This window comes from Hydractinia symbiolongicarpus, chromosome 11 (assembly GCF_029227915.1).
Source record: "Hydractinia symbiolongicarpus strain clone_291-10 chromosome 11, HSymV2.1, whole genome shotgun sequence".
NCBI classification, from domain to species: domain Eukaryota; kingdom Metazoa; phylum Cnidaria; class Hydrozoa; order Anthoathecata; family Hydractiniidae; genus Hydractinia; species Hydractinia symbiolongicarpus.
The window spans coordinates 11,119,310-11,143,349 of record NC_079885.1 but is presented as its reverse complement, the minus strand read 5'-3'; the positions used below and the strand labels follow the sequence as shown (position 1 = coordinate 11,143,349).

Genomic DNA, 24,040 nt, shown 5'->3' with positions numbered 1-24,040 from the left:
ATCACCTATAAAACTGTTTATTTTACCCAAAACAACCTCGCCTATGCAGCTGCCATCAATTACGTTTGCTTTTAATACTCAATTTGCCACCAAAATTTGAATGTTTTTTCGCTGCCAAGTAAAACCTACACGAACCTACACATAGCAGCCGGCGGTGTGACAAAGTGGATAGCATCTATACAGGCATTTTTAAATGGTATTTTTTTTGATTTCGATTGCTAATTTGTCCTACCTGTCTTTTTTAATTTTCTTTACGAATTTTAGACAATCCAAATTATAAATCAGTGGAAAAGTATTAGATTTAAGCTCAGTGTTGCGGCCAAACAGTGACTTCGATGGAATTGAAAAGTCCATATATATTTAGTCCATACATAACATTGTAATTAAGAAAAAATTTTTTCGTGGTATTAATTTTTGCGTAGTGCATTTGTCAGAATCCATTAGATTGGTGAAATTTAACATTTATATTCTACTTGTATGGTTTAGTTTTGAAAAAATAAAATTATAAATACATGTTCCTAAAAACATAGAACGTGTTTTCACGATTTCGGTTAACTGTTGTTTCATAGTTCTTCGTGTGGCTAAAAAAAAAGAAAGAAACAAAGGGCTGGAATTATAGGTATTTTCAACTGCTTACTTGCTAACTGAAAGGGAAACATTTATGTTAGCACTATGTTATGGCTTAGGTATTGAAGCTTCAGAAAAGGTATGGTAAATGGTCCAACTCCGTAGGGCGAACCCTACAAGGCTTTTAATCTTTTTTTTGACACAATTTCTTGTTGAAATACTTGTTTCAGTATCCGATTTTTCTGAATAAGTGGGCTACCTTAGATAGTGTATTTGAGTATAAATGTACCTTATTAAGATAACATTATAATTTTAAATAAATTTCGGTAGATATTCTGCTGCACCCTCCATTGCAGAGCAAAAAGAGTAATCAAAAACCTGATTTTTGCAATATGCTTGTGATTTTTTTTAAAAAAAATTTAACAAATATGAAAAAAATGAGAAAAACAACTTAAATGGACTAATCAGTAATCATTCTCTTCAGAGCCTAGTCTAGTATCAAAAAGACTATTTGGAAAAAATTTGGAAAAGACCTATGTTTGGTATCAAGGGTTGCCACAACTTCTCAGGTCTACTCAAAACTTAAGGAATCTCCTCTAAAAGTAGATTTTAACAACTTTTTCCTCAATGGTCCTCGGTTTTAATTTTAGAAGATGTTTTTAATTTCAAAACACAGAAATAGCTACAACAATACTTTGTTTTCCTCTAATGGAATTACCTTTAAAATCTTATCAAGTATTTTAATTTCTTTCCGAAAATATCAAAATCTTAAATCTCCCTCCCTTTCTTATGAAAACACTGTAAATTGAAAAAAGGTTAATATATCAACGAAAATCTTCAAATTTGAATCTATAAAAAGAGAGTCAATGTTCGTACACCATTGGGTAGCCCAATTCATCTATTTTCTAAAACACTAGTCGTTAGCCCGTGGAAAAATCCACGGGTTCGCCCGTCCTTTTTATACCGCATTGCGTGCGTCTCGCAGCTAAGCTACCATTTTGCGTGACAGACAGACGGACGGACGGACGGACGGACAGACGTATACGGGTATTATAATATAGAGGTTAAGAACTTAAGAGGCGAACAAAAATTGACTACCTTGCTTTTCTGTTGCTGTTGTTTTTGTTGTTGTTTTGCATTATCGTCAGGTGTTTTGGTTTTCGATTTCTTCTTAGATTTAGGTTTAACGTCACGACGACACTTACATGCAGCGTCGGCTCCAGCTGGTTGTGGAATGTGTTCCATGCCGTCTCTAACACGTGGCTTTTGTATCAACCGTCGAGAATACTCCTACGAATAATAGTAGAATACTTAAAAATAACCCTAGGGTAATTCAAACTTCAGAAAGAGACACCTAATTCGATTTCAGAATTAGATACACTTTGACAAAAAACATTCTGATGTGTAAAAACTAGAGTAAGGAAAAGAGAAAGCAGATAGCGGTATTAGTCTTCTTAAACAATCTTCACAGGGCATTAAAAAAGTACTTTCGTAATAGTAATTTTCCACCTCTAGGTTTATAGCTAAATTTTTTTTTCCTTGTTAAAGGAAAAAAAACTTAAATAAATTTGTGATTAAGAGGTTTGCAATAATTTTTTTTGCGATTGGATTTTTATGCAAAATGCGGACTTATATTTGCTGACGAAAGCTTCCCACCAGAAAATGCGTAACCAATGTCTTTGACTGAAACGTATTTGATGAGGGGAATTTAAATTTTTTTTATTTTGCTATAACACGGTCGATAAAAATACATCCCATTCGCAAACTCGTCCCCAGCGGCTTTTGCCTAAAAAAAGAGACAAAAGGCTCTGGGGACGAATTTGATCGCATTCGTTGTTTAGTGTCTTCGTAGCATAACTTGTAGCTGCTATTTGGTTCCACAAACAACCATTATAATATTTTTTTAACCTTTAAGACGTTTGATTACGGCGCGGGAAAGAAATTCGCGATATACGAAATGTACAAAAGTCTGCCATTCGCGAAAATTAATTCTCAAAAAAAAAAATTTGAAGTTATATGCTCTGTAAAAATAAAATGGTGTATGAATAAACTAGTTAAATAAATCAGGGATGGAAAGATATCATAGAAAATTCTCATACATGTAAGAGAATTCTCCTTAATCGTCATCAATTACAGTCCCGCTATTTACGTTTTCACTTTCACCTACCAGTCATTATTCCTTATTGTTTCTTCTCATTCGCAGAATTTAATCTTCGCAAAAAAATTGTAAACACTTGATCCGCGCAAATTTCTTCTCGCGAAAAGGAGAACAAAGAGTTGAGAAAAATTCACGGAGATTATTGCGTGAAAATTACTTTGGACACAGTTAATAAATAACAAGAAGCCCTATGGGCTCTAAGAATTTCCGCTCGCTAGTAAAATATTTGATGATAACCTGCTAATTCGTTGTGTTATCGTGTCAAACATTCGAAGAGGTTTGGTGCATGAAGCTGAATATAAAGCACACAAGTGACATTATATCTTACAACAAACGCAAACAAAACGAAACGTGTCATAAAAAACTCACATTTTAAAAGAAATTGCTAACAAAAATACAGCCTATCATTCATGGTTGAAAGTCTTGCGATTGAAATGTTTATGGTCTTAAACGGCATTTAGTTGACAAAAAATCGAAATTTGATGTGAGCATCATTTTCAGCATACTTTTTTATTAACTGTGCTAATTTTTGTCGAAAATAAAGTAGTTTTAATTTTTGGACAAATTTTGGCCTGTAATGACATTTAGGTGACAAAAAATCAAACTTTTGTATCATCATCATTTTCAGCATACTTTATTTGTTAACTGTGCCAAATTTGGCCGAAAATGAAGTGGTTTTAATTTTTGGACCAATTTTGGCCTAAAATGGCATTTAGGTGACAAAAATCAAAATTTTGACGTCGCCATTATGTTCAGCATACTTTTTTCGTTAATTTTGCTAATTTTTGTGGAAAATGAAGTAGTTTTAATTTTTGGATCAATTTTGGCCTAAATTGACAATTAACGTGCCAAAAAATCAAAATTTTGATCTCACCATTATGTTCAGCATACTTTCTTTGTTTACTGTGCCAAATTTTGTTGAAAATAAAGTAGTTTTAATTTTTGAACCAATTTTAGCCTAAAATAACATTTCGGTAACAAGAAATCAAAATTTTGATGTCACCCATGTTCACCATGCTTTTTTTGTTAACTGTACCAAATTTTGTCGAAAACAAATACCAATTTTGGCCTGAAACGTCATTTTAATGAATTCCCAGTACTTAGAGAGCTTGGGTACGAAGTTTAAATCTGTGACGTTGCAGTTGACCATTTGGGACAAGGTTAGTTAGTTAGTCAGTTATACCAATACTATCCTCCTCTCAGAGGAACGTGAAATCCCAGGGTCGATTTTTTCTCAAAAAATGCTCCGAAAGAAAAAAACGACGGTTTTAAAGAATTTCCTACGCTTTCGGGCGGGGAAATTCAAAAATAAAGAAAAAGAATAACTTACTTTAAAGAGAACGTAGGAATAACAATATAATCTATCACACAGCAAATTGTCACGTGCATATTTCTGCCCATTTGAAGCAATATTTTTGGCCTAAAAATTTTTGATTTTTATTGGATTATAGCACAGACAAACAATAATAAATAAAAATTGTGAGGTTACTGATGTCATGTCACCATATACTAAAATAAATTTAAATAAAATATTAACATGTCTTTCGCCTCTCTTCTCTCAATCAAAAAAGAGGTAATTTTATTCCTTAAAAAAACTGCACATTCATTCTTAAAAAGATAAATTCAGGGGTTTTCAGGACTATTACTTTGACATTCTATAGGAGTAAATTGGCCCGACAAAAAACAGAAATTCTAATGAGGAAAATGCAAACAGGTTCCATAACTTGGTGACTAAAAATATAGACCGTAATTAAAAATACATTCAGAAAACTAATTTTCAAGGAGTTTTTTCTTTTTCTGCAACATTCCGGGAGCATTTTCTAGGTGGATATTTCATTTTCAAGAGTATCTGAGAGTTTCCAAGAGTAGTGACTAGACAGACATGTTAAAGGAACGATCTCCACAAAACAAAGCTTACCTTGGCATCATTCGCTTTCGCCCACTTTAGTTGATCCAACAAGTCACTGAGATCTCTTTTGAAAGGAATATAATGTTTCATGGGTTGTAAATCATGGTAAAAATGCTCATAGTACGGTGAATCTTGCTTAAACACAACTGAGTCACCAGCAAGTAAATATGGAAATCTATACGCAGCTACGGTACCATCTACATTGATCTGATATTTATACTGCAAATAAGAAAACGTTGTATATAACAAACGCGACATAATTAACTGTTTGTATTGATAGAGTTTTCTGTTGGATCGAAAAGTCAGTAAATAATTTGATTGGTACTTAAAGAAATGACTTCATTATTGCCGCAGTTTAATTTTCGCGCGCCGAAATCGAGGGATTTTTTTATTTCACGTAGTATTAAATTTTCAGACTATTAATTACAGAAAAATTAATAAAAATGAAATTAAGGTTAATAATTTTTTTATTCTTTTCTAATTCCAAGTGATTGGTAGGGAATTTGAACATAAGATTTTGACCAATTAAACTATAGAAAATTTCAGTACCATAACAAAAAAAATATATGAAGTCTAATGTTTTTCGGTATCTTTTTTCCCTCATGATTAGCTTCCTGATGAAGAATATAGTCAGACTGCAATATTTTTTTTTTGAATATTCTCGTCTCTTAATTTTCCAAAAATATAAAAAGAGCTTCGTAATAAGACAAAAAAATACCAACCAGGAACTTTACCTTAAAAAAATCGAAGAAGGAAACATGCTTAAGCTTTGGTCCATATTTCTTCTCATCGTATGGAAAAAAGAAAAAATTAGTTAACCCGATATCCAGCAAATCCGTTTTAGAACGTCCGAGCACGGCTAAATCAAGTCTCTCTTGACGACTATCACGCCCGCGAAAGAATCCTTTCTCAATCTTTTGTTTCCATTTCGGTCCTGTATTTCCTTGCACAGACTGCATGTCAAGAGAAACTCTAAAAAACAAATCTGTATTTATCCTGAGTTATACAAAACCAGGAAAATCTAAACTTTCAAAAGAAAAACGCAGAACAAAGTTTTAGTAAATGTATTATGAATGCTTAAGTGAAGGGTTGGTTTTTTTCAAATCAGCGTGTAAAATTGTGAAAAGTCACGTATAGATCTTGAACACCATGGTCACACTTTCTAATCTTATAAAGTAAAAAAAAAAAACTGTATTTTCCATAGTACAGGCGTTTCCCCACTCTGTAATGGTATGTACCTGCCCAAAGACTCCAAAGTAGATTCTGTTAAGTCGTAAGTTGGCATGACAACATCGTAAGTGTCATCCGATCCACACCAAGAAAAAACGGGAATCGGTTCTTTGCCATGCTTACTTAAAGGCCAATCACCCAGATTTGAGAAAAACTCCATGTCTGGAAGTCGAACCTAAAAATGCATTAAACAATAGAATTGATTTGTTCTCAAGGCTATACATAGACGACGTTCATATGTACATCCCCAAAATGAAAGTGTTTTAGCCCAATTTCATGTCAGATTTTATGACAAAATTAAAGTTGAACTGCGTGCTCAAAAAAACACACATAAAGACTGAAATCAAAAAGACGTTAAGTGAGTGCCACTGCGCATGTGCAGTTATGATATGGTCGATAACTGCAGCCTAAAAATTTATTTCATTCTGGGCAGAATAAAACCTTGTGTAAAAACGAGTTATCAAGGTTAATTTCACTCAAGGCGAATTGAAACTTTCATGTAGGCGCCGTTGTAGAACTTCATCTAATGTTTACTGAGTTATATATCACCTTTCTTGCTAGAGATAGGAGCCAAGCATCCATAAACATTGCAAATCCCACATGCTCACCATAGCATTTTCGGTATATCTAAACAAAATAGGTTAATAATACATTAAAAAACAAAAAATCAATGGGGTGAATACAAATCTGGACAGGTAATTTCAAATGCTAGTTTATTTTTGAGATTATCTATGGAAAAGTTTGGAGTGACAAGAAAATTGATAAGCAGTCTATTTACTTTGTGCCTGTTGCGAGGTCAAGCTACTATAGATTTTTACCATATACAGAAAAGTGCAAAAAATGGGAAAACCTGTATCTGTTTTGCTTCGGTATACAGTTCGGCCAGAAATTTTAATGAGAAAAACATGTATATATGTAAACAGTTTCCAAGTTTAAGAAAATTAAACACCTAACAAAGAGAATCAGGAACTCTTTTACAGGAGCATTTTCCTAATTTTACAACTGCCCAGGAGTTTTTTCAAAATATTACATTCCTTAGAGTTTCTAGGAATGGTGGCCACCCTGTATGTAGAGCATTGTCACATTTTTCTTGTTCAATGCAAAGTATATATCAATTCATACCTCATTATTGACAACACTGTAATAACAAACAGCATGATTTCTTCCAAATTGTTTGACTCCTTTTTTAAAGATAACATCTAAGTCAACCTTCTCAAATGGTTTTAAATCTTCTTCAATTTGTTGGTGTGATTGTGGACAAGACATTGTCTTTAACCAAATGTCGTCATTAGGATGCGGACAGTTGCATTGTTCATGATAGTTCATCCCTTTGGTAAATAAACAGTTGATAAAAATGTTGATATGTGTATTTTATTTTAGTCTCAATTCATTTTTTGAATTCTCTTTATATACTTTATTCTTATTAGTAAAAATCTTCCTATTAGTAAAAATTACAATGGCGTAACATTTTAGCGCGAATACGCAAAATTTGTGATTAATTAATTTACGAATCAGCCAACAAAATTTATTTTGTGGAAATTCAATTTTAGCAATGAGATGACAATTGATGAAATTTGTGGAAATTTCTGACAGTAAAGAAGTAGCATGCATGTTTTAGCTCAATTTGACTTCAGAAAGTAATATAGATATAAATTCATAAATAAACCAAAGCTGATACACAGGGAAGAAATTTAATTAGGAAGTGTGTATTCTTTCAATAATTTCTAAATTTTCAACATAACGTCCAATGCAAATCTGTCTTAACAAAAGAAATGTAAAAATAACAAAAAATGCTTTTCTTTTTTTAATGTTTAACATAAACAATTATTCACAGTAAGCATCAGTTTTCTCATGTTTCCCTTTTAAAATAATTCTGTTTTGCTTAAAATCAAAATCAACCACGTAATATACCTTTGATACGATATGGTGACTTCGCCACTGGCTGGCCATTATGTTTAACTTCAATATATAAATCTTCGTGACTGTCGTATAATCGAAACCGAACAAGAAACGAACCATCACTTCTGTCCAACACTTCTTTCCATGCACGAACTCTACTGGAACTGGATGAAGATATCTCAAATGTAAATGTATCCTTTCCAGGTGAGCTGGTATAACTATAAATAAATAAATAAATAAACACAAATTTCAAAAAAATAATTTAATTTCCATTCCCTCTGGTATCACCGTACACGGTTGACTCTCTCTAATCCGAATCTCAAGGGGAGAACTTTTTATTTGGATTACAGAGAGTTTCGGATAGTAGAAAGTCTCTCTAATTCGAATTTCCAGGTTTTTAGGGTGAAATTTCGGATAAGAGAGAGAGAGAAATCGAACTTTTCTAAAAAAAAATTAAAAGAGAAGTAAGGTGAAAAATAAAAACGAATAAGTAAGTTTTTTTAACAATTTGATACAATATTTATTTTTGAAAAAGTGTTCAATCCTTGTTTGCTTCTTGTTACTAAGATTGTCTAAATCAAGCGTCCTATTTACATTTTTTAAAGCAGTCATTACATGATCTCCAAAGTTTGAAAACATGCTGTAATCTTCTAATATGCTTATATTGCATTCAATCACATTTCTCTTTGTCTTACAAAAAAATCGAAACATTCGAATTCGACAGAGATTTAAATTACGAAAAACAAAAACATTCAAAAGTGTTAATGGTATATTTACACTTAAAAATTCGGATTATAGAGAGAATTTAGCCAAAAGGACTTGGAAAATTACTTCGTATTATAGAGGTTTTCGGATTAAAGAAAGATTCGGATAATGGGGATTGGGATTAGAGAGAGTCAACTGTATATACTGTAAAAAGATAGATACTGTAAAAAGTAAGTTTTTTGTTACATAATTGCAATTAATTATAGGGATCTGTTTTAATTACGCCTGTCCTAAACTCTGAATTTTGTGATAGACCTTATGATGGTGTAAAGTTATGAGTTTGCCATGCAGCACTATGTAATTAGTTTAATGTTTATTGCTAAAGCTAAGTTGACGCCATTATGATCGTCATTATCTAGTCTTAAAAGCTCTTATGCATGTAAAAAGATAATATTTCAGATATTAAAGTATTCAAACTTGTTTGAATTTGCTAACTTTTTTCCACAACGTGAGAGGTGTGCAGAATGGCTGGCACTAAATTAAGGAATGTTATGGAAAAGTCCATAACATAAAATATTCCTTTGGTACACAAAAAGGCATGTACAGAGATTTTAAATTAATGGTATTACATAAAAATTACAATTACGCACATACATAACATGCAAAAAATTCTCATTGCATGCAAATAACATGTGAAAAAACATACGGACAACGTTATTAGCTTAGAGAAACCAACAATTGAAAATCAAAGCAAAAAAAATTATAAAATTAAAGGAATCGGTTTCAAACAAAAAAAATGACAAAGGTAACACAATAAAAAAATAATTGTAAAACAGAACTTCATAAGAAACTATCTTGAAGTCAATAAAAATTATCTCGGTCTGTATACTTTAGTAAAGAAAAACAAATATATACCCATAACCTTACTTCTTTCCTTTCGAGTCCACAGCATGAACAAAAAAATATCTTGTTGGTAAAACTATATCAGCATTCAGAGCAGGTCCATATACAAAAGTGTTTTTAACATCTAACTTCTTGCAGGTTGTCCATGCCAATGTTGTAAAAATGATAACACAAGTTTTAATATACATACTTCATTTATATTATACCTAAAAACAGAGGGAACCTAAAACATAGAATCTACTAACGTGTGACACTGCTAAAAAAAATCAATCAACTTGTTAATAAGATGTGTAAAGAAATCAATGTGTGCCTCGTTTTTAAGTCGTGTAAAATTAAAGATTATTTTTCATGCAAGGACAGAGTTTCTGAATCTTAGAAATCTGGATTTGTGTATAAATTTGTTTGTGCTAGTTGTAATGCTAGCTATGTGCTTGAAACCACCAGGCACATTTCTAGTAGAGTAAAATAACATTTAAAAACTGATAAAAACTCACAAATATTTAAGCATATGCAGTCAAATCTTAATTGTAAATTACTATGTAATAAAAATTGTTTTTCCATTTTAGATTATGCAGACACTGATTGGCAAAGAAAACTCAAAAAGGGTATGCATGTTTCTTGCCTGAAACCAGAACTCAATAAACAAGTTAAGCATTGCATCATCAATTTATCAATTTAATTTTATGTTTTGTATTTAGCCGCTTATTCAATATTGTTTATGTTAGTTTAGCATTAATATTGATTTGTAAAATTCATTTAATAAAAAAATTGTACTTTTGGGAAATATTTAATTAATTTTTTGAAAAATTGTGTATAAAGATTGTATGTAACTAAATTTTTTATATTTGGCAAAGTCGAAACATGTCAATTAAATAAAACATGTCATTAATTTTATGAAAATTTGTTTCTGTGAGTGACAGTGAAAGCACTGGGATTTTGGATTCTCCATGTCATACCTGTCTTCTTGCATGGGATGAATATAACTCAACAATATGAGCCTTAAATTCCATAACAATATCATCAGAATAAGAAATTCGCAAAACATGTTTTCCTTCTAATGTTAATCCGGGTTTCACAATAAGTAATTATAAAAACCGGTCCAAAACTATTCCCAAAATCAAAATCCATTAAAGTGAGTATACATCGGTGTCCAAAAGCTTATCCTATCCAGTCTAGCCCCAAAAAAACAAGTGTATTTGATGTAACTATAATTGAATTATCTTTATGCTGATAATATGCTATAAACCTCTATCCTCTTACAACCCAACTAACTTTATCAAAACTCACAACAACTTGATGGTTATCATTCAGAAGTTATTTCATTGTTTTTACGCCTTGAATAATGTGATGAAAAAAATACTAATGCAAAAAACACATATACCCTGTTGTTTTTCTGGTGTTTGTTTTAAAAAAAAAAAACATTATTACAAAGTGGGGCAGCTCTGAAAATTACAAAGTGGGGCAACAATGAATTACAAAGTGGGGCAGCTCTGAAATTACAAATTGGGGCAAAAGTTATTACAAAGTGGGGCAACATAATTACAAAGTGGGGCAGATGTTACAAAGATACAGTTTATGACAAAGGTGGGACATTTATTACAAAGTGGGGCATAACACAGCGATTAAAAAATCTAGGGCCCAGGTGTTGACAAAACCGAAATTGAAAAAGAGTTTCTCCTAATGATTTTTTTGCATAGGATTACGTCAGAAAGGGTCCAGGAACAATAATGATTACATGTTTAATGATGGCACTTTTAAACAGGACACACAATGCTTTTATGGTTTCTTATATCTCTGTTTCTCAAAAAAAATTAAGTTTGACAATATGCAGGGTCAGATAAAACCTTGTGGATTGTACAATTCGCATGTTCTGTTTATGGAAAACAACGATAATAATTAAAAAAGACAAGGATTGCCAACCTAAGAAAAACTATGTCAAACTTAAATTTGACAGCAATGGGTGATGGGGGTAAAGGTAAAGAAGCTAATGTTTATTATTCAAGCATAAATAAAATTCTGCTTGAAAACTTTTTAATTTATAAATATATATAAAACAATTAAAAACAATCTGATCTAAATTGCTATTTTAACTGTTTCTAACGATAACGGAGTATTGTCTGTAAATATCAAAATAAAAATACAAGTCTAACAAAAGGAAAAGTTTTGCTTGTTGAATTATGACACATTTGGCATGCAGATTTTTAAGAAATTTAACCCCCAATCTAGCTGAACAAAAATTAAAACACTTTTAATTTTTTGTGCCATGATTGACTGAAGGAAATAAACAGCAATCTTGCCAGGGCAGATATGAGTATAAAGTTGAAATTTTACACAAAAAAAAGTATATGTAGCTATGTATCTAGAAAGTAAAATAGCTTATACTTTGTTAATGGCGTAATACCAGACAGCTAGCTAGATATTTAGCATTAACGTGTTTTTAAATATGTAAAGTCTATAGACGACTTTTAGCTATAGCTAGTACAGCTGACTCATCATAATATGTAGCAAGCTAGCTGGCTAGCTGGCTAGCTGCTATACCTTTCACTTTAAAATTTACATTTTAGGTCGTAGGTTGACCCAAAGGAATAGAGAATACGAACCATTAGTTAAATTTACTTCCGGGAAAGAAAACTACTTCAAATCAAAACCCTCTCCTCTCACACAACACAACTGAACAAAACAATAACAAACAAACGTGTTTTGTGAATTTTACACCATGTTTTTTGCCTTGGTTATTGTCTCGATCTTTTTTACATAACAGACAAAAGTTGCATTTTATTTCTTCGCTCTTTCCTCCTTTCCATTTCGTTTCTGCCCCCTCCCCCCTTCTCCCGTGCGCAACGCCATGGAGAAGCAAATAGTTCTTGCGCAAGGTTGTAAAAATCTTAATGTGAGCTACCCACCCTCGTCCCCAACGTTTTTTGTCTTTTTGATATAGACGTCATCTCTCATATCAAAAAGGCAAAAAGCCCTGGGGAAAAACCTTTGCTAAATAGACAGGTTTTTTTTAAAAAAGTGTTTTCTTTGACCCAATCTCAATCCCAGGGTCTTTGTCTCTTTTTTGTTCTGGAGTTGCATCAAAAAGACAAAAAAGCCTAGTTAGGTTATTTTTACAATGTTTACAGGACTATAAATATGGGGAATATGCAGTGATGGCAACAAAGCGTGCTGTGTCAGTATCAATGTAAACTTTTTTTATTGCATAAATGTTTTACAAGCATTATGTTTGTATATCTTTTAAACTAAAGGCCAATATCTACACACGGAAAACGCCCCGCGGACCAGACTGGATTTAGTCAAAAATACTAGTCGCTCTGCGAAGCAGAAAAAAAGTTGAAAACTTTTAAACTTTCTTCTGGCTTCTCGGACCAGACAATAGTCTGTTTCGATTGCGTAATGAGCTAACAATGAGCATGCGCAAAGCTTTGTTTTGGTTTGATTTAGCGGAACGTTTTCGGAACAGATATTGGCCTTAAAGAGAAGAATTTCAGCGAACCCAACCTCGTTCCCAACTCGTGTAGTCTTTTTTTAAAGAACGATGCTAGAACAGACCTTGTGTGTAGCAATCATGGCATTCTTTCTTTTTAGATAGGAGTATGGTTATATTAGTTGGTTTACATTTGAAAATATGTAAAAATAGATGGGTTGATATACGCACATTGTACTTTCAAGTATTATTTGAAAAGTGGTCGGCCCTTTCTTGCATTATTATTACACAGAACGATGGCAAAAAGGAGATTTTGTAGCAAATTTAACATCTAAAAAGTTTAGCGGACGAATGATGACTTCAAATTTCTAGCGATTTTTACATCAATGTTTCCGCTACTTGCATCTATACTTGGATCTAGAGAAAAGTGTTGGACTTTTCTTTAGATCCAAGTTCTCAAGAAACATTTTTTGCTTCTGATCACAAATAACCTGATCTCTTCACGCAGTGGTTTCATGTAAACATGCATATGGTTGTTGAAAGAACTGCACAGCATGTCATGCACATCCACTGAGACAACTCATATTAGAACGCAAGTACAAAACTGTGCCATACAGAATGTGATAATTTCACAAGCTCATAAAATATAAGGAACAGACAAACGATATTTGGTTCATCATGTGAAGACTGTTTGTAAGGTGAGAGAAATATTTCCTTTTTTACCCCTCTAAATGCATTGTTGGAAGCCTTGTGTAGTACATGATGTAGAGTTTGTGTAAATTTTCTGAACTTTTAAATAAAAAACTCTTACCCCCTTACATAAATTCAGTTAACTCGAATTCTATTCAAAATAAATGTTAAATTATTCCAAGATAAAACAAGTCCGAATTACGATGCCTGAATACCATCTCGGGATATTGTTTCGGCTTACCGTGTTTGTTTACATCGCCTGAAGCTGTTTTTACATCTTAATTTTTCGGGATGGTGTTTATTAGAATTTAACGATATAATATTTAGTACATCAGAGCTACAAGGATAGAAAGATTTTCTATCCTTCCAGATCAAAGTAAGAGAATACAAGTAAAACAGAAAATTTTATCTTTTTGATAAAGATTATCAGAAAATAACATACCCCACTGCAGTTAAAAAACATATTTATCGTTATCACATCTTAGTTAACTTTCGAACAAAGTCTTCGTGCGAAGAAATGTATCTTCTGATAGAGCCGCATTAAAGAAAGCTGCGTTTGGGCGCAATACTGATAGTGGCGGCTGGTTGGCGGCATCTATAGAGCGTTTATAAAGCATGGTCCCCAAAATCCACTTTTCTGCCTCAGCATTCTTAAAACGATTGCATCCCTAAAGTATGAAACGCAACAGTCCCTGGATTTGAGTTTGGTTGAAGTAGAGCGCAGTAACGTCGTTTTCGGAGAACTATTTTACGTTAATGCATATGCATCGTATGATGTCAAACTGAATTTTTTTTTAAACTCAGCCTTGGGTTTTGCGTTTGGTTAATGTCTGTGGTGTTATTTATTAAGGAATTACTTATTTAAAAATCAATATTTGTGTTCGGTCCACACGGAGCTGGGGTAACTACTTATTTCACTCCTGTAGTCAAAGTTGATTAATTCAAACTAATAGTTCATCGTTACTTTTATTGCTGTTGTTATGTTAAGCTTCTTTTTTTTAATTCTAGGTATGGTCTACCCTCTAATAATCTTTATCTGTGTACTCTCTACAACATGTGCGCAGTGGCCAACACTATATCGGGGACCGCAAGCGGTATACCCACCATCTATACTGCAATTACGTCATCGAATAAGTAAACCCATTCCTCCATCTCTCTTTGGTCGGTACGCAACACAAGTTGTTGATGATGGAGATATAGATGATTTGGGAGATGATGGAGATGATGGTGACATCATGAAGCTACCATCTTTAATTCATCCAATGGCGATAAAAACACGACGGTTTCCACCTTTGCTGATAAGATACATGCCTTCGTATTGTGAGTATAATATTCGTTGCCATGTATCAACATGCGTGTGGTTTCCAAACCTTCATAGCTAGTTGATGCTACTGTATTTATTCAAATGGTTGCCTAACCTCGTTTCCAGCACCTGTTGTCCCCTTTCTATAACTGGAACGACGAGACGAACATGTCCCGGTGTCAGAAAGGATACAAGATGGCCTGGTGACGAGGTTGATGGTTGTTTAATCCGCATGAATACGTTTCGAATGAACCGCTGTTCAAGTATCTTAATATATGAGAACTTACTCGTACTTTTATCTTTAGGCGGAAAAAAGATCTACAATCCCCACAAACAATTTTGTTATCGAAATCGTCCTTACAACTCGTATGTTTATGGAACCTGTGGACCAAGACTCTACAGAAAACCAATTTCTTTTTGTTTTAAAGGGCAAACGTACAACAGACTACGAAAAGGAATATGCATTCGTAATATCTACGATAAATTAAGTCAAGTCTGTCAGAACGGAAAAATAATGAATATTTGTGCTGGTGAAATTTTTAATCCTGGTACACATTTTTGTTACGAGAGAATTTACAATCGGGTGAACTATGCCATGTGTGGCAAGCGCGTGTACCGCAAGAGTACACATTACTGCATGCATGGTCAAGTGTTGGCCAAACTTAAACCATTTCAGGTCCAGCCACTGTTTACTCCGAAGGAGTTACAACTTTGGGGAAGAAGTATTCGACGCCATCTTCTCAAGAACAAATCGAAGAAGTGGTTTCAGAATTATAATAGATTGAAGAATTTAAGAAAAAAATCGACAACAGTGGCCGGACAAAGAAAAAATTTAGTGCCCACACATTCCGAGGCGTGCGGAAGAAATAAATATAACCCTAAATCGCATTTTTGTTACAACAATGTCGTTACCCCAAGATGCGGTTTAATGGCATACAACCCAGATACACTTGTGTGTTTTAGAAACTTTTTGTACACAAAAGGTCTTTACGGACTTTGTGGGAGCGGTTTGTATAACAAGTACACACAGTCCTGTTTTGGTGGTCATGTATACCAGCGTGATCTCAAACGCTTTCCTCAGTTGGAGAAACTTTTTCTCGATTATAACAGCGAGAGAGACTCCGCCGAAAAAGAAGAAAGAGACATTTTTAATTTGAGCAAACAGTTAGCTGCGAAAAGGAGAAGCTACAGGGAAAAACATGGTGGATTTTGTGGATTCGGATTCCGCTTAAATAAGAGATCTCACTTTTGTTATAACGGGAAGTTATATAACCGTTCTGTCAGTGGAATGTGCGGAAAAGTTGTTTACAATAAACAGACCCATCGATGCCTTTCAGGAGCACAATTGTTTCCAATCGTGAACACAAACAAACCGTTGTATTACTTACAGGGTGCAGGATAGAAAAAGACGCTAAGTCCCTTATGAAATTTTAAACCAACCAGTCGGTCGATGTTTCGAATATTCAGTATCAGTTATATCAGACAAATTACTTCGTCCTTTACTATTTGTTTAAAGGCAGTGAATATACTTTTGAAAAAAACTTTTTTTTGAGTTCATTTCTCTCTCTCATTTAGCTATTCTCCACTCAAGAGCTTTTTATATAGATAAATAAAGATAAAGAGAGATATAAAGAGAGATAAACTAAACTTATAGAGATAAACCTCGAAAGTTCTTAAAGAGTTCTGGGGACGAGAATGACATTTAGTATTAAATAAGTTTCTAACAAGTTCTATTTTGTTAAAGTAAAAGTTAAGTTGTGGTTCTTTGATAGATGAATGTTATATTTCCTTATGGAGGTAGCTTTTAATTTGAACAAAAAAAAATTTCTGTATCACTAAAATGACCAGTACTTACTACACAGTTTTTTTAAATACAAAAATCGCAGAAGATATGAAGTTTTTTCTTTTAATCAGACGCAAGAAAAACATTCTTTGTGCAAAAATTGTCGTTTTTTTGACGTGCTAAGTATTACGTATTGTATAAAAGCCAATATCCACACACGGAAAATGTTCCGCGGACCGGACCGGATAACGATAAAAATCTGTTCTGTTTCATTCCGTTCTACTCCAGTACGTTAAAGAGCGAATAATAATTTTTACATTGCTACGACAATAATAACAACATAATATGGATAAAAACCACGTGCTTGCTGCTGCCGGTCGTTTGTTGATGTCACTTGGCTATTTTTTGTACCTTGTTATTGGTCAAAATTGTTATTCGCTCCGCGGACCAGAAAAAAAGTTGAAAACTTTCATCTTTCTTCTAGCTTCTTGGACCGGACAATTTTCCGTTTCGATTGCGTATTGAGCTAACAATGAGCATGCGCAAAGCTTTTTTTTATGTTTGATCCGGTCCGGCCGTGGAACGTCTTCCCTGTGTGGATAGCCATATGCCAGATTGTATAATCTGAAATTACTGAAAGTAAATTTGTGTTATGGGACAAATATTTTTTATGGCAAAATGGTTCTTTATGAAGCACATGGTCGAAATATTTTAATTTGGAAATTTTGACCAAGTAAAAAACCTAGATTGGGTAAAAATCGTCTGCTCAACTCTCCTCGATGTTAACCTATATTGACATTTTTTGATAGGCGGGGGCCGGGGCATGGCTCTTAATCCTACGGGCCTGCCATAGATATACCCTACAATGGCGGAGAATGATATAAACTGGCGCTGACGCGGATAAAAAAAATTAAGCTGCAATAATATACGCTTTATTTAGTTCAGACGGTTTGACGGGGGTTCCTACTACAAATAAGTATCACTATAATGGAGTTTTTGATTGCTACAGATTTTACCCTATTAGAGGAGTTAAAATACACTTATTTCAGGGATCTGTTCTGCAACTTTCTAATTGCACCAGCTCAATTTTGATCTATATGGCGTGTATATTAATCAAATAAACATCAAATTTGCGCCAACAGGTGGTCAATTACGCCCTTTATTATATGGCAGCAGAAGTGAAAATAAATAATTTTTTCTCTCCGTTACAATGGATGAATTTTTCTTTATTTCACCACAAAATGGTATTTGTAGATTACTCCTTTTAATTTCTGCCCTTCTTACGCCATTGTTACGCCCAAACGCGTAAGGCTACGCCTTATCTTTAAGTTTTTCAATATTACCACAACTCCGAAGTATGTATTTTTATGTTTGAGGGTGCGCAGACATACATGTTTTGGCAACCTCGTCCCCAAAGCATCTTGTAAATCTTCTGACATCAGGACCGGGAACATGTTCGCATCGCCGTCTCGATGTCAGAAAAAGTACAAGATGCTCTGGGGATGAAGTTGTTATGTTGGAAAATATTGCTTTTTTAATTCCAATTTGATGTAAAACAACTGTTAAAGGTTAGTATAATATGTTTATTTTGGCGCCCTATTGTAGCTACAAAAAGCTTGAAAACAAGTTGAGAGTCTTAAATTCTGATTAATTATTGTGTATATATAAGTAATTTAAAAAATCTCAAATTTTAAGACTTTCCTAGGAAATGCAACAAATACCAACATATTACAAAAACATTCTCTACTTTTACATTTGGGTTAACCTTACAACCAAGCCATGAAGCTCAAAACGCAGAATTAAACATGATTTCTCACTGTAAAGAGAGACTTCCTTAATTCAAGCTTTACCTGCTCCAGATCAGAAGTTAAACTACATTAGAAAATTTTTAAAAGATTTAAACGAACCAAAAAAGGAACAAGGTCTTCTTTGAAAAGGCTATTCACTTGTTTTTGTACATATATATTTTATACTTCTTTGGTTCAACCTAAAATGTATTGATATTCATCAACACAATCCATATTTAATATAGCAAAGATTTTAAACAAGGAAAAATGTTCTGTGATCGTAACAACATTTCATATGTAGTTTATGATGTACTGTGGAATTCATTTACTCTCAAATATGAGTTGTGTGATTTATTAAAAACAGGTGTTCATAGGTATTGAAATAACTAAGTAAAGTTGCAGGCAATTTTTAACTGGAAGTTTCGATTAAACATTTTAAATCTACGTTTACAAGGTGTATCACATTAATTTAACTTAATGAAGAAGTGAACAAACTTCGCTATATAACAGACACATCACACTATGAAGATAATTAATATTCTGCCACTATTTCTTTGCCTCTTTCACAATGAAGTAAACACAATTGAAGTCATATATGTTGACACCAAACCTTATGTTTATAAGAATCACACGCGTGTTATCGGTATGATACCGACAGCGTTTGAAGTTGGAAAACATTACTGTAGTTCGTCAGTAAAGTTGGACTATAAAGTAAAGTTTGACACCTTTCAAGACTTCAAGCGAACATTCTACTCCAATGCAACATATGGTCAAGGTAGATTGAAAAATATCTCAGGCAAAAAAGCAATTTGGATGCCTTTTATTAAATTTATTGATCCTCAAGATTTGCACAAAATAAGGCAACGTGACCTTACACTTCATGAATTTAGTGAACTGAATAATTTAGTTGTCATCTTACCATTGGAAAGGATTCTGATGTCTAGTAAAATTATATTTGGAATAATAAGCAGCTTTAACATCCTTCTTTTGGTGCTCTTATGTAGTATAACTTTCAGTATTATAATATGGCTGGTCGAGATGTATTTTAATTCTGATTTTAAAAGGTCGTTTATCTCTGGTTTTGCAACAGCGTGTTGGTTAAGCGCAGTTACATTCACGACAGTAGGGTATGGAGATATTGCACCGACTACGACTTTTGGTCGAATAGTCACCGTTATTTGGATGGCGAGTGGTATCATATTTGCTTCCTGTTTAACAGCATCTCTAACTGATAACATTTCTGGAACCTCCTCGCTAGATATCAGCAAAAAAACAATTGCTGTTCTAGCTGATTCCCCTGAAGTTGAAATTGCTCTTAAAGATTACGATGCAGATGTTATATTGGCTAAAACAGTGAAAGAGCTGAGTGATATGGTTAGGTCTGGAGTGGCATTTGCTGCACTGCTAAACGCTGATATGGCATCGTATAATGAAGATCTCATAAGAAACGGACATCCTTCAAGTTTTCAACAGGAAATGTTAATCTTTGCTTATACAATACCCATCAAAGTCACTGTTCATGTATTGGCGCCTAGAAACAACATATTGCAGTCTCACTTAAAATGTATGGAAGAATACAAAAAGAAAGTTTTTGATAGCACAGAAAATCGCTTTAAAAGAAGAATTAAAACAGAAACCTTGGGAAGCCGCTCAATACAGGAGGTGTTTGAAAGACATGTTTCAATGATAGTATGGATTGTTTTGATTGGTGCAATTTTGTTTTTCGGTTGCGCCCTGGAAATATTTTGTCAAATCAGAGAAAGAAAAAATGTTCAAAGCTAAAATTTACAATATTACCATAAGTTATTCAACCAACATTTTCGGCAATAGTGAGTCAAAGAATCATGCACATTTTCTAGAAATGACAAGTATACTGTCTGGAGTATTGTATTAGATTAGTACACGAGCAAAAACGTTTTTTAAAAGTTCTGCTGAACGTAATACCGGCCTTTGGTAACTGATACATGGGGATACATGTTTGACCAAGCTTTTTCGGAATGAACATTTTTTTATTTAGTAAAGTAATCCTATTGAGCTAAAAAGAGTTGTTTACTTGCTACAATAAACTAAAGCAATTTTCCATCCAACCTCCTTGATCCCACAGATCAAAAAGTAACATTTAAAAAAAAACATACAGAGAAAATTTTAAATTTCTAAAAACTTGGTATGTTTAGCTTTTAAACGATGACAACAACAACAGCAACGACGATCGACCATCTAAAACTTTATTTCAAATGTCGTGTTTCATGTCCATTATTTTTTTCAATAAGTTATATTTCCCAACAAAGAATAAAGTGATAATTTGACCAACTTTATATCTTTGAGTTGTATGAATTCTTTCTTACACAAGCACATCCATCAACCTTGAAAGTCCTTAAAATTTGAAATAGTAACGAAGGAATAAGGAAGAAAACAAAATCATTGAATTTCCTAAAGTGTTAAAATTCAAGTGTTAGTTATGCATTCGTCCCGTGTTTGATGACTTTTCTGTTAAAAAATGACATATCGAGGGGGAGGTACACATCCATTTTGTCAAATTCAATCTGCAAAACTTGAACGTTGAGTTGTGCCGTGTTTTTGTACGTCCCTTGTGTATCGTACTATTTGTTATATATGCTAGTTTTTTATGTATTGTACACAGCTAACATTAGATGTCTTAAAAAATGAAAAGCCGTATTAGTGAAGGATAACAAATCGATTTGTGAAGTTTCAATTCATATAATTGCCAACATTTAAAGTTACTCAAGCACTTGTAGCTAGTAAATTATTTGTTTGTATTTATTCAGTAACATTTGTTAATGTTTATTTGTATATTTACTTAGCCACACAAACAATGAAATATATGCGAGTATCTCCAGTGTTTGGTCTGTTGAGAGTAACATTAAAGTTGTTATCGATTTGTGTGATGAAATTTTCTTCATCAATACACTTCAAGTGTTTTCTTTGTTTAGAATGCTACATGTAAATCTGTCATTTTTTATTTGTTTAGTTTCATTGTATGTAGCAGTTTGAATTGTTGTACAGTCGGTGCTCGTTATCTCGACCATCCGTTATCTCGATCTTTCCGTATCTCGACCGATTTTCATTGGTCCCTTCGGCATTTTAACCTCCCGTATACGGTGGCCCACAAGTGTCACGACAAATTAAAAAACTCCACGGCAAATAAAGAAAGTCCACGGCAAATAAAGAAAGTTCACGGCAAATAAAGAAAGTTCACAGCAAATAAAGAAGTTTCACGGCAAATAAAGAAACTCTAAAAATTCAAATTGATTAAACAAATCAATAAGGTGACTTTGGCGCCTCTTTCAGGCTGCACGTCTATTGTTGACGGTGTTGGGTTGTTGGTTGGATGAGGTAGATGTTCACAGAGCTTATTTGTCTTGTGTTGCGAGGCATTAAACCGTGTTTACTTATTCAAGATATGTCATCTACATCAGGTATGACTTACTTTTAGAAAATGTAGGTTTTTGAGAAATTCCTCTTAGGCTGTATCGCGAAAAATGTTTTATATTTTTAGAAGAGTCCACAGAGGACGTCATTTTCGATGAAGAAAATGTAATCAAATATTATTACTATTGTGGTTTTGAGTATGCAGAAATCGTTCTCTTACCTGAGAAGGAGCACAACTGCATCATAAGCAAAAGCACGCTTCTAAGTTATGGGCTGTGTAGACCAATAATTTGATCATGTTGATAATTTGATTATGTTGATTAATAAGGCCAGTATACCCATGTTCAATGATAACATCAGCAAAGTTTGTTGGATCAGTTTTCAAAGATGACAACATCTCTTTTTCTGCATCAGTTAAATGATTTTCTATTGACAGGTTTTCGCAAGTCAAGATCTAATATCATTGAAATAACATTAGAGTGAATCGACTGGAGATCCATTAGGGAAAATGTTAATTGCAATTTCATGCATAGCACTAGTGAGAAACACTTTTGAAAGTACCAGTGCCAACTTCTCCAGCAAAATGAATCATCAATTTCTTTTTCAAGCTTCATGTTGCCACACACTGAGCATTCTTTGAAGAGTTGCATTTGTATCACTTCACTGTGTGTAAGTTGCAAAACTTCCTCTGATGTTAAAGGTGCAACTGGTGTCTTTTTTGTTTCATAGGCACCAGGTTTGGAATCATCACTATCCTTATTAACAATGATGCATGGTGGCTCATACGATTCCTCATCCCAGACTTTCATTACTTTTGAATCTGGTCCACTGTCATTTTCATTTGTACAGGTATGAAATAAATCCAGATTTGATATTACCATATTGTTATATATACATAAGAACAAAGTTATTCTTTTAAAAGCTTTTCCAACAGCTACTTGGTAACTATTTAATGCAAATTCCTTATTAGAACCATGGAGAGTTTTAACTTCTTCGCCACTTTCATACAACAATGTGTATAGATCTTCTTCATTATATATATATCAGGATGGAATTGCTTCCATTTATTTCCAGCTAAAATTCTGATTTCCTGTTTTTTTTGCAGTTTTTGATACTCGCAAGCTAATTCTTTTCCCTCGTTTACACATTAACTTAGCTTCTTTTTCCCTCCATTCCATCAACCCGATAGATATCACAACATCTTGGACACTAGGTTGGGTTGCCTTCTGTTTTTTAGGGCCACTACGGGAAGTGTAACCATGCCACTGCTTTGACTTTTCTTTTCGATACTCTTGAAAAGTCAATATCTTTTTTGGTGGTGGTGGTGGTATGACCTCTCCATGATGATGATGATGATGATGATGATGATGATGATGATGATGATGATGATGATGATGATGATGATGATGATGATGATGATGATGATGATGATGATGATGATGATGATGATGATGATGATGATGATGATGATGATGATGATGATGATGATGATGATGATGATGATGATGATGATGATGATGATGATGATGATGATGATGATGATGATGATGATGATGATGATGATGATGATGATGATGATGATGATGATGATGATGATGATGATGATGATGATGATGATGATGATGATGATGATGATGATGATGATAAACAAAATCCGGATATTTATGTTTGGGTGATGGCCTAGGTCGGATATTTTTATAATATTCTCAGAGAACTATCCTTACCAACTATCCTTACACAACATGTAACATGCCATATGTACCACATACCCCATTATAAAAATAAAGCAATAAAGTGCCATCCGGTAAATAACACGGAGCGCCATAATGATGAAAATATTTAATTTTGTTGTGAACTTCTTATTTTGCAGTAGAGTTTTTAATTTGCAGTGAAGTTTCTTATTTTGCCGTGGAGTTTTTTAATTGGCCGTGACACCGTACCCGTAGGCTAAAACACGTCCAGTATCTCAAACTTGTTTTATCTCAACTTATTTTTACAGTCCCTTGGGTACATTTTATCACGTTATCTTGACCTTTTCCGTAATTTTTCGAATTTCATCACACACAAAAATTCGATCAGGTAAGCATTCGAACGTTGGAATTTTTGAAACTTTCTCAAAATCAAGATTTCGAATTTTTATAATTAAATACATATATTATGACAACAGTAATAATTGATTCTTCTGATTAATAGTCCATCCCTGACCAGGTTTAACAACTTGAATAATTTTTTTAATGAGTGCATGATATTGAAAAACTTTCCTTATCTTGACTTTCTTCACGATCGGCG

The 24,040-nt window shown here is 33.4% G+C and overlaps 2 protein-coding genes across 2 annotated transcripts; one reads left to right on the top strand and one right to left on the bottom strand.

The window, feature by feature from the left end:
- Positions 1–445: 445 nt before the first annotated feature.
- On the bottom strand, positions 446–9,595 carry LOC130614329 (protein O-glucosyltransferase 2-like). Its single transcript, XM_057435754.1, has 10 exons — positions 9,396–9,595; positions 7,776–7,981; positions 6,987–7,192; positions 6,414–6,491; positions 5,873–6,039; positions 5,369–5,606; positions 4,644–4,853; positions 4,056–4,145; positions 1,666–1,857; positions 446–581 (listed from the first exon to the last, which is right to left on the bottom strand). Exons 1-10 carry the CDS (start codon positions 9,557–9,559, stop codon positions 564–566), a joined length of 1,569 nt encoding a protein of 522 aa, XP_057291737.1. The 5' UTR covers positions 9,560–9,595; the 3' UTR covers positions 446–563.
- A 3,802-nt stretch (positions 9,596–13,397) lies between these two features.
- LOC130614679 (uncharacterized) lies at positions 13,398–16,679 on the top strand. The gene is made up of 3 exons (XM_057436115.1): positions 13,398–13,496; positions 14,497–14,808; positions 15,097–16,679. Exons 2-3 carry the CDS (start codon positions 14,499–14,501, stop codon positions 16,191–16,193), a joined length of 1,407 nt encoding a protein of 468 aa, XP_057292098.1. The 5' UTR covers positions 13,398–13,496; positions 14,497–14,498; the 3' UTR covers positions 16,194–16,679.
- Positions 16,680–24,040: the final 7,361 nt, after the last annotated feature.

Coding starts and splice junctions, on each gene's coding strand:
- LOC130614329 (XM_057435754.1), bottom strand. CDS start 9,559: ATGTATATTAAAACTTGTGTTATCATTTTTACAACATTGGCATGGACA. Junction 7,193..7,775: donor GTCACCATATCGTATCAAAG/GTATATTACGTG, acceptor TATTTACCAAAG/GGATGAACTATCATGAACAA. Junction 4,854..5,368: donor CCTTCTTCGATTTTTTTAAG/GTAAAGTTCCTG, acceptor TCTTATTTGCAG/TATAAATATCAGATCAATGT.
- LOC130614679 (XM_057436115.1), top strand. CDS start 14,499: ATGGTCTACCCTCTAATAATCTTTATCTGTGTACTCTCTACAACATGT. Junction 14,809..15,096: donor AAGATACATGCCTTCGTATT/GTGAGTATAATA, acceptor TTTTATCTTTAG/GCGGAAAAAAGATCTACAAT.